The sequence below is a fragment of the Palaemon carinicauda genome, chromosome 1, assembly GCF_036898095.1.
Source record: "Palaemon carinicauda isolate YSFRI2023 chromosome 1, ASM3689809v2, whole genome shotgun sequence".
Taxonomy (NCBI): Eukaryota; Metazoa; Arthropoda; class Malacostraca; order Decapoda; family Palaemonidae; genus Palaemon; species Palaemon carinicauda.
In genome coordinates, this window is record NC_090725.1 from 303,522,778 (window position 1) to 303,536,950 (window position 14,173).

General features: G+C 43.1%; 1 protein-coding gene across 5 annotated transcripts in view; it reads left to right on the forward strand.

Moving 5' to 3' along the window:
• LOC137645406 (chymotrypsinogen B-like) overlaps positions 1-2,215 on the forward strand; it is a 43,330-nt gene extending 41,115 nt beyond the window's left edge. For 2 of the 5 annotated variants that reach the window (XM_068378230.1, XM_068378224.1), the window contains exons 5-6: positions 252-544; positions 1,419-2,215. In XM_068378230.1, the coding sequence (XP_068234331.1) occupies positions 252-544; positions 1,419-1,586 (461 nt within the window). In that variant the 3' untranslated portion in view covers positions 1,587-2,215. Of the gene's footprint in view, positions 1-251; positions 545-1,418 lie in introns of those variants that run through there. The other 3 variants (XM_068378217.1, XM_068378211.1, XM_068378238.1) reach the window with 2 other exon arrangements.
• Positions 2,216-14,173: the final 11,958 nt, after the last annotated feature.

Genomic DNA, 14,173 nt, shown 5'->3' on the forward strand with positions numbered 1-14,173 from the left:
TGTCCTTAGTTATGAAGATTGCTACATCTCTGTTCATTTGAATTTAGTTTGAGACTAAATGGCCATCACAGTTTGCTTTTAAATGATACTGTATCAATTCTTCTGAGATTACTGTAGATACAGTGATGCATCAAAGAGTGTCTCAACCTAAGTTATCCTCTTTCGAAGAAATGCATGATTTTTTGGGTGAAAGAATGAACTTTCAACTGGTTCGGCCAGTTCTATGAAGGGTGACAGGGTCTGTATTACAGCTATGCTGAAGCTTCGCGAAGACGTCGTCTACACTGATAGGATCCAGCCAATATGTCTACCAGATACGGAGCCCTTGGATACTGAAACGTTCTTAGGGATCAAGTGTGTGGCGACAGGATGGGGCATGAGGATCTATGGCGCCAAACTCGAAAATCGACTAAAAGAGGTTACGGCACCTGTTGTCAACAACACCCACTGCGTCAAGATGTATGGCATGATGCACAACATACCCGTGAAACAGTACCATGTCTGTGCAGGGCAAACACAGGGGCATGGCCTTGGTACTTGCGTTGTAAGTATGACAGCCTGTTTGAACATTTAAATAGGAATGTTATTTCGTATTTTTCTAGCATGGAAAGTCAAAACTAATCTATTGGAATTGAAATGAACCGCAATGTAGGTAAGTAAGATACTTCATACTTCAAGCTGTTAAAAAGAAATAAAAAAGTAAAGTGCTCATATGGGGATTATGAAGTCAAAATTAATTTCATCACACAAATGAAATAGGAAAAGGGATATATGGAAACTATAATCTTTGAAAGATAATACTGTATTAGTTGTCCAATATCTAATCTCCTTATCTTCCAGTAGGAAACATATGATTAACTAAAACAGGGAGACATAAAAGCATGCCATTAACTAACTAACCATCATTCTCTCTCTGCTGTGTTTGGCGAAACTTTCAGAAGCAATATACTAACCATTAACTGGCATTAGTACATAACAAATGTCACATAATTGCAATAAATTCCAGTTAAGTAAAGAAATTAGTATAACAGTAAGTAGATAATTTCATACTTCGTAAAAAGTAAACATATAATTAATACGAGTAAGACTCGATTTACACAAGCGTATTTCTTCCTACGGAAATATTTCCGCTTGTTAGGAGGCATGTCTTCACATGAGAGGATTTTTCCCGAGCAGGCTCGTAGTTTCTATAAGACACTACACTGGAACCATGCGGGTTAACAGCAATGCACGTGGTTAGTAAATCACTACTGATTGGAAATTCTTCTGAGCAGTCAGCGTGTGAAAGGACCTATTGAACTTCATTAATGGTCCGTGCGGCATCAATCCACTCGTGTGAAGCAAGCCTTAAGCGTTTAGAAATAATTCAATCATTATTAAACCAATAATAAAATTAACCTAATACACTTAATCCACAGGGCGACTCCGGAGGGCCTCTGCAGTGTAACATGAGGGACGGTCGGTGGTATTTAGCAGGAATCACCTCCTTTGGTTCCGGCTGCGCCAAGCCAGGGTTCCCGGATGTGTATACGCGGATTACCTATTATTTACCCTGGATCAAGCATCAAATGAGGATCCATAGGTGATGTGTTTTGAAGGGGTCAGTGAACCAAAAGAAAATTCTAGATAAAAAAAATCCACTCGCACAAGGACGACTGCCTTTCTGTGATCGTTGTCTGAAAAAACATGTCTGTTCCTATACAAATACAAACCAGAGTAAAGGACTTAGGTTTGTATAGTTCAGAAAAATACAAATTATCTTAAAAATTTGTCATAGTTTAGATGTGTCGCTGGAAGGTTATGGGAGATTTACTTAAATGCCTTCAAAACTGGAAAACAGCCTATGAAAGACATTTTCTGTGATAATTGGAAAGAAGATAGAATGTAGCCTAAGTCTCGGCTGTTCCAGTAGGTACAAAAAGTTGAACTATTTCTTTTGTAAAAATGTACAACACCTCATTCATCATTATCATTTAATCCAATTCACTGCAACCACTATATACTAGTCAGTTAACTGTATCACTTGTAGAAAATAGCTGTTATTTTTCTGTGTTTGTGTGAGTGACTATCTACAGTACCACCGATTACTGAATAAGGGGAGGTAAGAATTTTAGTTCATTCTTGCTAAAACACAGACTCTCTCGCAGTTCCACTAAAGGATCCTATAGACAAGCTCCCATGGAACAAATAATCGTTGAGGAACAATGTTTTGTGTTCACGTGAAAATGATGAAAAATAACCACGTGTCTTTGTGAGTTACAACAGATTCTTGATAGTCAAGAAAACTTTGAGCTTATGTACTTGTTTTTGTGAGTTACAACAGATTCTTGACAGTCAAGAAAACTCTGAGCTTATGTACTTGCTCAAAGACTGTCAGCTTGAAAATTCTCAATTGGTTTAGACAAATACTTCAACAATCGCTGTTTTTGATGGAGTTGACTTTTAACAATCACTGTTTTTGTTGGAGTTGACTTTCAACAAACAGTTTTTGTTGAAGTTGACTTTAACTAAACACAAAACATGCAGTGGAAAGAGGTTTAGTTAAAGACATTGTCTAATTTTGTTAAATCGAATCTCTCGCGTGGATCCTCACCACTTATTCAAAAGAGACATTATCATGCCAATACAAACCGTGATTTATAAAATGTAAAATGGAAAAAGTGTTGCCAAGAAAGCTGATAAATAGATAAGAACCATCTAGACCAGGGTATTATATGTGGATCTAGTCCAGCTGGATCAAACCACTAGTTTTCTTGCAAACATTAATGATCCTCGAGACGCTTTATCTAAAGCGTTCTGTCCAACGGGATAAGAACATTGGCTTGTGAAGTGATGCATAAGATGCTGAACAAATGCATTATTGAATTATTCCTTGACCTAAGAATTGTATTGAAACTAAGAAAATGATACTTTGACGGTATAAAAATTCCTCTTCTTCAGTTTTACGACGGGAAAGACCAAAGGAGTCTAGAAATTGTATTTATCTGCGAGGGATAAACTGAAGTGTTTTATTAAAGTGATTTATTTTCAGCTTTAAGATTGTATCTCCACTCTTCATTATATTTTAGATACATATTTGTTAATAAAACTTTTAAAAAACTGTTTGATTTATCATTACCATAAAAAATAACTATTTTACAAACAGGTTGCAGCCATCTTTCTGTTTTCTTCCAGGGATTTAAGTCCATACAGTAAAACGCATATGCTTATACACATTTGACCATGTAATATAAGGCTGCAATAATTAAAGACACAAAGCTGTATATAATTAGAAGCAAGGTACTTCAGAATGATGGTTGATTGAAAGACTGACCAAGGTTTGTAAGGTATGTCTCCATGAGAGAAAGGTTCCAAAGGAATGGGCGAGAGATAGTTATTTAGTTGCATAAATGCAAAGAGAGTATACCAAGGAAGATGTATTTTAGGATTGGTGGATTGAATGCCAAAAAGGACTAGTAGGGGAAGAACAATGCGGATTTAGACAATTGTTTGAAAAGTCTGAAAGCTTTGGGAATAAGTTGTGTGTGACATACGTGGACATAGAAGATAACATAGATAGAAGATATGAGAGTTTTGAGAATATAAGACAAAGATAGATTACTGAGTGATTAAACGTTACTATGATTGGAAAATGATTAAGAAGAATGGCAGGTATAGGTTAGATTAGAGGTTATAAGTTTCACGACTGATGAAGTATGGGCACGTGTTGAGGATGGATAGTGGGGAGGGAATGATGAAGACTTGGGAGGAACCTTTTAGGGGGAGAAGATTGAGAGGAAGGCAGAGAATTAGATGACGAGATAAAGCGAAAGCTGATATAGAGAGAAGTGGTTTGGTGGAAGAGGATGTAATCGATGGATAGGTTTGCTCAAAACAAATGGGCGTTGCAGACTAATACACACACAAACAACTCCACTCCAACACCTAAAAACATAACAGACACCTCACACATCTTGAACTGTTGACCTAACCACGCCAGGACTCCTCGCTGCTTGGAGGAAGTACGCTGGTGACTAGTACGACACGTGAGCATATACTACCGGGGTCTAAACGATGTCAGGCAGGGCAGCCGATCGGGACTAAGGTCTACCCCAAAGCCAAAGCAAAGTCCTTCTAAAAATAAGGCAACCATGCTTACCCTATACAAAATTTGGAAAAAGCACGTTAATAGAAGATTGGAGAGGACGCATCAGGCAACCGACCCCTTAATTTAGGGACGACGGTGGGAAAGATGGAAGCGGTGTAATTAAGATTATGTAGACAGCAGAGTAACTGGGTCACTGGGAAAGTGATCCAGAACAAGATCAAAATAGATGGAGTGATGCAAGGAGTCATAGAATAGACAGCAGAAGTTGTTACAAAGTTGCAGGATGGGAAAATCACTTTAAATAGGATGTTTGAAGGTGATACAGTGCCGATTGGGAACAGTGATGAAAAACTTAAGAAACTGGTAAACGATTTGAAAGGGATTGATAAAAGTGAATATAAAAAAAATGTAAGTAATAGTAAGGTAATGAGGTAGTGTACATGGATATAAGGAAGATGGAATAATGAATGATAGGAGACGGGAAGTGGTTGATTCATATAAGTATCTAGGAGTGACGGCGTGAAATTCTGTGAAGCCTTTTGAAAAACCATTAATGTTTTTAAAAATTGTCATAAATTTTCGTATTTATATATCAAAGAATCTAAAGTTTTCATTTATCATTTTTTTTAATGTTTTCCGATTTTCCAAATATTTATGTATCAAATTTTCACCACCAAAACCTTTATATTAGAATTTAGTTCCAAAACTCAATGTAGTCCTGAATAAGGGTCGCGAAGTGATCCGAAACACGTGTCGACACTAAACAATAAATGGAGAAAAGTAAATGTATTTCTGTTGTTATCCTGAAAACTATCAGCAAGACAGTTTGTCCAAGGAGAAACTATCCTCAAATTTTGGACGCCACAAAGACATTGTCTTTTTGTTATAATCGTATAGTAACAAGCCAAAGTGCCATATATATATATATATATATATATATATATATATATATATATATATATATATATATATATATATATATGATTCCTATAACTACAATACTGTTTGGACATTTTTTGTTTATCAAGTGATTACTGGTTAACATAAGTTTTACTATCCCTTTCAAATGTTAAAGTTTTAGTTAAAATTACGATTAATTATTTTATAATGATATTGTGCAGTATAGGTTATGAAAAATAAAAATATATGAAAAACATAATCATCGTATCTTTCACTAAAGGCTAACGAGAGACAACTGGCGAAATCTGAGGCAATTTGAGTCAATGGGCGTAGATGATATATATGTATATATATATGTATGTATGTATGTATGTATATATATATATATATATATATATATATATATATATATATATTATATATTATATATATATATATATATATATATATATATATATATTCTATGCCTATTAACAACAAGAAATCCAGCTGTTTATAGTCTACTGAAGGACAAAGGCCTTAGACATGTTTTGGTCATGTCTGGTGTTTGACCATTTTCATCACCTTTCTGATCACTGGGAACTGGTGATAGTGGGAGGCTTTAGACTCATGGCTAACAACAAACTAACCTAGTATGGGTGGCCCTGAATAATACAGCTTTGCTGATCATGGCGATACACAAACTTTCACCACGTTGAGGTATGCCCACTCAGAAAGATCATGTTTATACACACACACACACACACACACACACACACACACACATATATATATATATATATATATATATATATATATATATATATATATATATATATATATATATATATATATATATATGTGTGTGTGTGTGTGTGTGTTTGTAGAAATCACGACATACAATGAGCACAACGTATGTATTATAGCCCAGCTTTTCCTTTCATTTTCATAACACACAAAGCCCCCCCCCCACACACACACACACACATATATATATATATATATATATATATATATATATATATATATATATATATATATAAGTCAAAGAAAGCACAAAAAACAATTCTGTCTCAAAGACATTTTCTGTGAAACAGTTTTATTATCTATTCGAAAAGTGTCTCTTGTCTGTGGTGCACAATAATTATGCAACTATAGGGTAACAGCGAACAAAATATGTTTTGAAATATTGCTTTCTTTGTTTCGGAAAGTTCAGGCCTCTTTTCATGATAGCGCAGAAAGATTCTTTATAGGCTAGGCCTACGTCCTTAGACTGACAAGTTTAAAGGCTTAGACTTTGACATATGGATATATTGTAATGATGCTTTACTGTAATGTGCTTATAACAGAATGACAAACTGATAGTAACGGTAAAATATAAGTCTAGGTAGGCTATAATATGAATAAGATTTGACTAAACAAAACGGATTTTGAGCGAAGCGAAAAATTTATTTTTGGGTGAGTTAGCCATGACGTCCTGATGGAAGGTTCCTTCAGTAGCTTCCTAAGGGCATATTTGACTACAGTAGATATTCCCAGAGAATTAAACTAAAGGTTTCACAGAATTCTAACTTCTGGCGTGAGTACCCAGAAGGTTTCCCTTTAGGATATCTATAATAACAAGTGACGTAAGCTTGACACGCCACATAGCTATCTGCACCCCACATAGCGTTTACGCTTCGAGGGGGAGTGTGGCAAGTATGGGAGGAGCCGTTACTAAACTCTCCTCCTTCGTTACTGCTACGGTACTCAGCGATGTCAACATCCGGCCGCCATAGCTGGCCGCCATTTTAATTGACGTCACCGATGCGCGCCATTTCCTCATTCCTTCAGGCGTTTCTGTCAGCCTCCATGATACAATAAGAAAGGGAGGGGCCTGACAGGCCAGAATAGAGAATCAGGGCGGGTCGATCAGGACGTCATGGCTATCTCACCCAAAAATAGATTTTTCGCTTCGCTCAAAATCCGTTTTTTGGGCTCAAGCCATGACGTCCTGATGGAAGTGTACCAGAGAATTAGTGTATCCTGGATTTTCCCCATTTTAGTAGTGCCTTCAACTTCTAAACAATATTCCTTTGGTCTGATGACCTTAGAGACCGTGACATCTCCGTTACATGTCACTACCAATGGCATATACTATGACATGGCTTCCTGCCCCCCTGGCAGGGAAGTCCTATTTGGATGAAAGGAACATCTTGAAGTAACCTGATGAAGACGACTCACCTGTAGACGAAGATCTTGCCAGTCTCGCAGACAGATCAGGAAAGTTAAGTAATTGTGTTGGAACAAATATTTCACTTTTCTTTAGGTGAGTATACATCAGATAGGAGCAATATTATAACAGATTATAATAATGATCAAAATTAGGGGTAATAAAACTCTCTAACAGTATATTTATTCCATATAGTAGGGCGAAATAAGACGCATATGGTAGCGAAATTTCTATTCTATTCAATATAATATTTGAGTTCATATGAAATAAGGTAAATAAATTTCAATAAAATTTAGTTAACAAACATAGACTAAAGACTACATAAGACGTGGGTGTGGAATCTGAAAAGGAAGAACTTGCCATTACACACATAAGTTCCAAGGGAACTATAAGGTCTTTTAAAGTCTTAAATACACTTCATGTCCAAATAAACATATGGCACACGTGTTCAAGTCTATGTTACTTCACCATGTAGAAGAACAGTCCGTCGTGTCACTAGGTGGCACTTAAAATCACTATGTTTCGCACTAAGGTCAACACAGGCACCCGTTGAGTTAGAGTCCCGAAATAACTCACTGTTCTGCGCAGCACTAGGCAGCAGGCTTTAACACACTACCTGCTGCCACCACGTATCGCTTCAGTTCGTGCACCTCCTTCGCTTAGTGTTTGAAAAACACTCTTGAGGATTTCCAGCCTGTGAAGGATCGAAGGCTTTCGAAATCCATTGCTTGAAAGAAATTTAGGGAAGAGGTGACTTTCCTGGGATCATGACCTGTGGGTGTACTGTCAGGATCCGCTCTGCAAATAAAGTAGGTGATCTTCGCCCTTAGTTGTTTGCGTGACAAATCAGATCCCGATGTTTCTCCTTTAAAGAGCTGTCCTCCACCAAAGTCTGAAGTTCTTCAAAGATAGACCTTTAGACTCTCCACTGGGCATAGAAAGACATCTTCCTTCAGAGGCCAGATTCTCCAGGGATCCCACCTCTTAGTGGGGAGTTCATTCTTAGCGAGAAACGTTGGGTCAGGGAAGAGGGTAAGTTCCCCTGTTTCGGCGAACTGTATCTGGCCCTCTTCTCTAGATAAAGCCATTATTTCACTGACTCGGGCTCCCGAGGCGAGAGCAAAAAGGAAAATCACTTTTTGAGTCAAGCCTTTCAGAGAGCAAGACTCATTGTCCAGACTGGAGGCAAAATGGAGCACCTTATCAAGAGACCAGGAGATGGGTCTCGGTGGAGGTGCAGGACGGAATCTAGCACATGCCTTTGGAAGCTTGTTAAAGATGTCATTGGACAGGTCTTGTCAAGGCCGATTTGCACGTGGAAATCGTGTTGGCTGCTAAGCCTTGTCCATGAAGGTGAATGAAGAAGGACAGACAAAAATCTATAGAGATTTCTGTAGGATTTTTAGCCTTAACGAAGGACACCCACTTCTTCCAGGATGACTCATATTGCCTTCTGGTAGACTTAGTTTTGTATTCCTCTAGGAAGTCTAAACATTTCTTCGAAATCCCAAACCTCTTCTTCACGGCTAGGGAGAGAAAATCATGAGATGAAGGTCTCGGGTTTTCCTTGATGAAGCGAAGACAGTCGACTTCTGAACCTGCTGGGAGAGAACTGGGTCCGGCAGAGGGATCAGCTTGAGCTGTAGCTCAAAGACTAGAGGGAACCAGTTGCTCCGGGGCCACTTGGGTGCCACTAGGGCTGCTGTTCCCTTGAAGGTTCTCAGCATGGTGAGGACTTTCAGCAGAAGGTTGGATAGAGGGAACAGGTAAACCTTGGACCATCTGTTCCAGCCCAGAGACATGGCGTCCACTGCTTCCGCTCTGGGGTCCTCATATGGGGCCACGAAAAGAGGAAGTTGCTTGTTGTCGCTTGTCGCGAAGAGGTCGATCTGCAGTTCCGGGACTTGACGGGGGATGAAGGAGAATGATCTTGCGTCTAGGGACCATTATGACTCTATTGGGCTTGTCCTCGATAGAGCGTCCGCCGTCACATTGCGGAATCCTTGTAGGTGAACTGCTGAGAGGTGCCATCTCTTCTTGTCCGCTAGCTGGAAGATGGGCAATAGCACTTGGTTGAGTTGGGGCGATCTTGAGCCCTGACGGTTGAGACATCTGACCACAACGGCGCTGTCCAGAGTTAGACGGATGTGGATCGAAGGACGTGGGGACAGTGTCTTCAGAGTTAGAAGAACCGCCATGGCCTCCAAGATGTTGATGTGAAACGTCTTGAATAGGGGAGACCATGTTCCTTGAACTTGTCGCTGATGGGAGTGACCCCCCCATCCTCTCAGCGAAGCATCCGTGTGGATGGTGACCGATGGAGGTGGTGGTTGAAGAAGAACTGATCTTTTCAGGTTCTTTGCCTCCGACCATGGCTTTAGGAGTGAGCGAAGCCTGGTTGGTAGAGGTCTCTTGAGATCTCTTCGAGCGATGGATGAGTTTTTTCTCCAGATTCCCGATGCATCTTTTAGCTGTGCCCGTAGCACTGGGTCTGTCACTGAGGCGAACTGGAGGGAGCCGAGCACTTGTTCCTGTTGTCGCCTTGAAATCCATTTGGATTTTAGGAGTCTCTTGACAGATCCCACTATTTCCTTCCTTTTCTTCAGAGGGATGGAAAGACGGTGTGACTGAAGGTTCCAATGGATTCCCAGCCATTGAAACTTCTGAGCTGGAGACCGTCGAGAATTTTTGGTGTTGATTTTGAAACCCAAATGTTCCAGGAACTGGGTCACCTTTCTGCAAGCACGCGAGCATTCTTCAGAGGATGCTGCCCAAACCAGCCAATCGTCTAGGTAAGCCATCACCTGGACGCCTTGAACGCATAGCTGATGGACGATCATGTCTGCGAGCTTCGTGAAGATTCTTGGAGCTACGTTGAGACCGAAGGGCATGGCCCTGAAAGCGTACCGCCTTCTTTGAAGCTTGAATCTTAGGTAGGAGGAAGCCTGGTGATTCATTGAAATGTGCCAGTAGGCGTCCGCCAGGTCTATTGAGACCGTGTAAGCCTTGTGAGGTAGTAGGGCTCTTATATGTTGAAGAGTCAGCATCTTGAATTTGTTGTTCGCTATGAACTTGTTGAGAGGGGACAAGTCCAGAATGACTGAGTTTGTCAGAGTCCTTCTTGGGAACACAGAAGTCTTCCCTGGAACCTGGAGGACTTTACCCTCTTGATCACCTTCTTGTTCAAGAGTTCTAGGACGTATTCTTCCAGGACGGGGGTGGAGTGTTGGAAGAATTGGTGGAAGGTTGGAGGTGGTGTTACCCAGCTACACCCTAGTCCCTTCTTGATGATGCTGTGGGCCCAAGGATCGAAGGTCCAACGATCCTGGAAGTGGCGGAGTCTTGCTCCCACCGGATGCATTTCATTGCTTCTGGTTTCCCGAGGATTTACCACCTCGGCCACCTGCTCCCCTCCCTCTAGATGGACGTCGAGAGGAGTCTTTGCCGGAACCTCTACCTTTGGGGCGAAAGGTAGTAGATTGCCTTTCATAGGCTGGTGTAAAGACTGGTGACTGAGCCACCACCGGCTGAGGGACCAACTGAAAGGTCTGTTGTGGCTGAGCCACCAACTGGGGAGTAGCGGGTGCCAGAAACTGGCGCTTAACCTGACGCTGTTGGGGTCGGGGCTTGTTGGACTTCTTAGGTTGGGGGCCTTCATCCTGAGAAGATTTCCTCTTTCGGGACATGCCCCCACTTGTTGAGAAGGTTCCGGTTCTCAGTGGCGGCTCTGTCAACAATCTCTTTCACGAGGTCGTTAGGAAAGAGATATTTGCCCCAAATGTTGGAGAAAATCAGTTTCCGGGGTTCGTGTTTGACGGTGGCATCAGCAAACACGAATTCTCTACAGGCTCTCCGGGCTTTGATGAAGCTATACAGGTCCTTCGTCAATGTGGCAAGGTGGTTCTTTGCAAGAACCATGTAGAAGCCTGGGACCCAAATGTCCCCGGCCATTGTCTCAAGCTGTACTTGAAGAGACAGAGAGGCAGCCAGCCTCTCTTTTGTGTCCTGCTCCCGACGCAAAAGGTGTTCGGTGAGCTTGGGGAGGTTTTCGTTAAACTGACGTCCCGCGACATCAGCTTCCAACTTTCCTACCGTGAAAGTTAACTGGATATCTTTCCAGCAGGGCCTTTTCAGAGAAAGGAAAGACCATGGTGGTAGGAGCAAGAAAGGACGGGTGCTTCTTGCTTAGGGCCGGCACCTTGGAGTTGGTGTAGCCCCTGGTCTTGAGGCAGTCGGCTAGAAGAGCTTGGGCCTTAGCATGGTCAAATACTATGACCTCCTTAGGCTCGGTCTCCTCCTTGGAGACTGGTTCGGATTTGAGACGGACGTAACAGCCCGGGTAGGCTTCAAAGCTAGGCCAGAACTCCACCTCTTCAAGGGGGACGGCGCCTAGCTTAGGGTTGATGACAATTCGTCCGCTTGTAATGGGCATGTGTTCTGCATGCCACCAAGAGTTTGTCACTGAGCAGGAGGAAAGATCCTTGACACTGATCTTCTTCGGCGTCTGTTTTGACATACTCATAATCTCCCTCTTAAGATCCGCATGCCCCTCGCGGAACTTCTCATCCAGGAGTGCCACTAGAGCTTGGAGGGTATCCTGGGTGCCCACCACTGCAGGTACTGGAGTGGCGGAGGTAGAGGGGACTGGTTCTGAAATGGCAACAGAAGAAAAAAAAGGGGCGCGGCGACCTCGCCCTCGGAGTCAGGAGTCTCCACTTGGTCTTCCTCTTCTTGACCCTCAGCCATCAGGGTCCTTTCGGTATTATCCGACACATCCGACATCTTCTCCACTTCGTCGATATGACAGTCTTGGAGAGCTTCCAAAACGTCCGGTTCGACCGTCAGTTGGACGCAGGGGATCTCAGGCTTGGCAATGACGGCATCCGCAGATGCCTTAGGAAAGAGTAAGGCTCTCATCCTTTCGTTTGAGAGATAAGGCCCCGTGGTGTTCTTTTGGAAACCACGCATCCACTTGCGTAGTTTCTCTCAGGCGATGTCCCTGGCCTCTGATGACGGAGGGTTGTTGAACGCCTCATCGAGCAGGTTCTTGCATACAGTGCAGACCTGCGGGTCCCAATAACGAAGGTTCCCTTTGGAGATCGAACAGCCGGCGTGGGTTCGGCACGCCAGGTGGCCGTAGAAATCGGGGCGACGAACACTGCAGAAGGCGCTCTCACACCGCATGTACTCCTCCTGTAAAAGAAATAGGCAAATGAGTCTTTGGAAGTCAATAACAGTATGACTTACAGTAATCTTAGATTAGTATTAAAGTTATCAAACTTATAATATAAGATTCCTTTTCATGTATAAGCTTAGGATAGGTAAGCTAGAAAAGAGGCAGGAAAGACACATACTTGTGCAACCCACCCAGCCAATTGCCATGACCCCACACCATAACTAATTCTAGGAGCTCTTCATGAGCGATAGGAGGAGGAAGAAACATCCACATTGGATGAGCCAAGCTTAGGCTTCCTCCGAGGAATTAGATACAGTGAGAGGGGGAGCTGAATTCATTCAGTATAGAAGAAAAAGGAGGGATAGATCTAATCCCCCTTATTCAGGTAAGGTCCCGGCAAGAGACTGCGCATGGATGCAAAGAATATACTGGAAAATTTTTACTATACAACTTTACACAATAGTTTTCAGTCTAGGGTATATATTATACCATAGATGTACCAGCTGTTATCCACAGCTGCACAATAATCACTGACGGCACTGGGCCAGCAGGGGGAAGGAGTGACTGTCCACTGTATAGCCAAGATGGATGGCGCCGGCAGCGTGACGGCATGCCGGAAGCACGCCTGGTGCCGGCAAATCTCCATCAAGGGGAGACCCTCCCAAGCCATCAGTCTATGTGGCAGAGAGAGGGCGACACCTTTGTGTGATGGCAGATCGCTGGCAAGTCACCAGCCCCCGGCAGCTGGCAAGTGACCGGCAAAGGTATACCGACACTGACATCATTAAATGAGACAGATAGGATACCGAAGACACTGACGGCTGTCGCTAGCAGAGTGTAGGCGGCAGTGGACCGGCACTGAGAGAGGGATAGGATAGGAGAAGAGAGAGGGAAGGGTAGTACTCGACACCCATACCCCTTCTTCCTCCAGAAGAAGTGTTCAAATGAAAAGGAGAGGGTGGCAACCTTTCATCCAGTCGTAACAGAGCCGGCAGTCGGCTATAGTTACCGGTGGCGGCCCAAGGGAGGACCGAAGAACACTTAAAGATAGTGAGGTCTTCCTCCGGCACACCGACCTGTCGTATGCTATCCCATAGTTCGACTATATGCGGGAAGCGTAGCAGTTCGGACTAACCAACGAAAGGACCAAGCCGAACCCACAACCCGCCGGCACGCAGTGGAGTTATAGGATGGCGGACAGGGGTGTGATGGCTAAGCCAACACAAAGGGATAGAGGGGGAGGGGTAAAGGTCCTGAGGGGGAGGGGTAAAGGTCCTGAGGGGGAGGGGTAAAGGTCCTGAGGGGGAGTGTACGAGGGAGGCGTAGCTCCCACCGGCACCCCCAGGGGTGGGGATTCTATTCAGGGCTAGCCTATCTAGGTAGGAAGAATCCATTCTCCAGCCTAGGGTAGGTTAGCACAGAGAAGGTACAGCACTTGTACCCTGTCCTAAACTATAAGGAGCAGAATCCCCTTGGACTTCCTAACCTAGGCTAGGGGAGCTAGCCCCCCAAACCAGGAAAGACGGGTAGGACAAGTCGCTAGGCCACAGGGAGGAAGGGTCTTAACCCAACCAAGTGTGGACTAGGGGGAAGGGCAGAGCCCCTCCACCTTCACCCACCAGCAGGGACCAGAAGGAGAGTACATTCTCCTAATGGGGAGCTGGGGGCAAACGACTAGTACTCTGAGGTCCTGTCCCGAACTCAAAGCGCATGTACTATGGCAAGGAGTGGGGAAAGAAAATCCTAGCCTAACCTTACCCGAATGCATTCGAGGTAAGGAGGGGTAGGATGTAGCCTAGGCTACCTCAGAGGGAGGGAT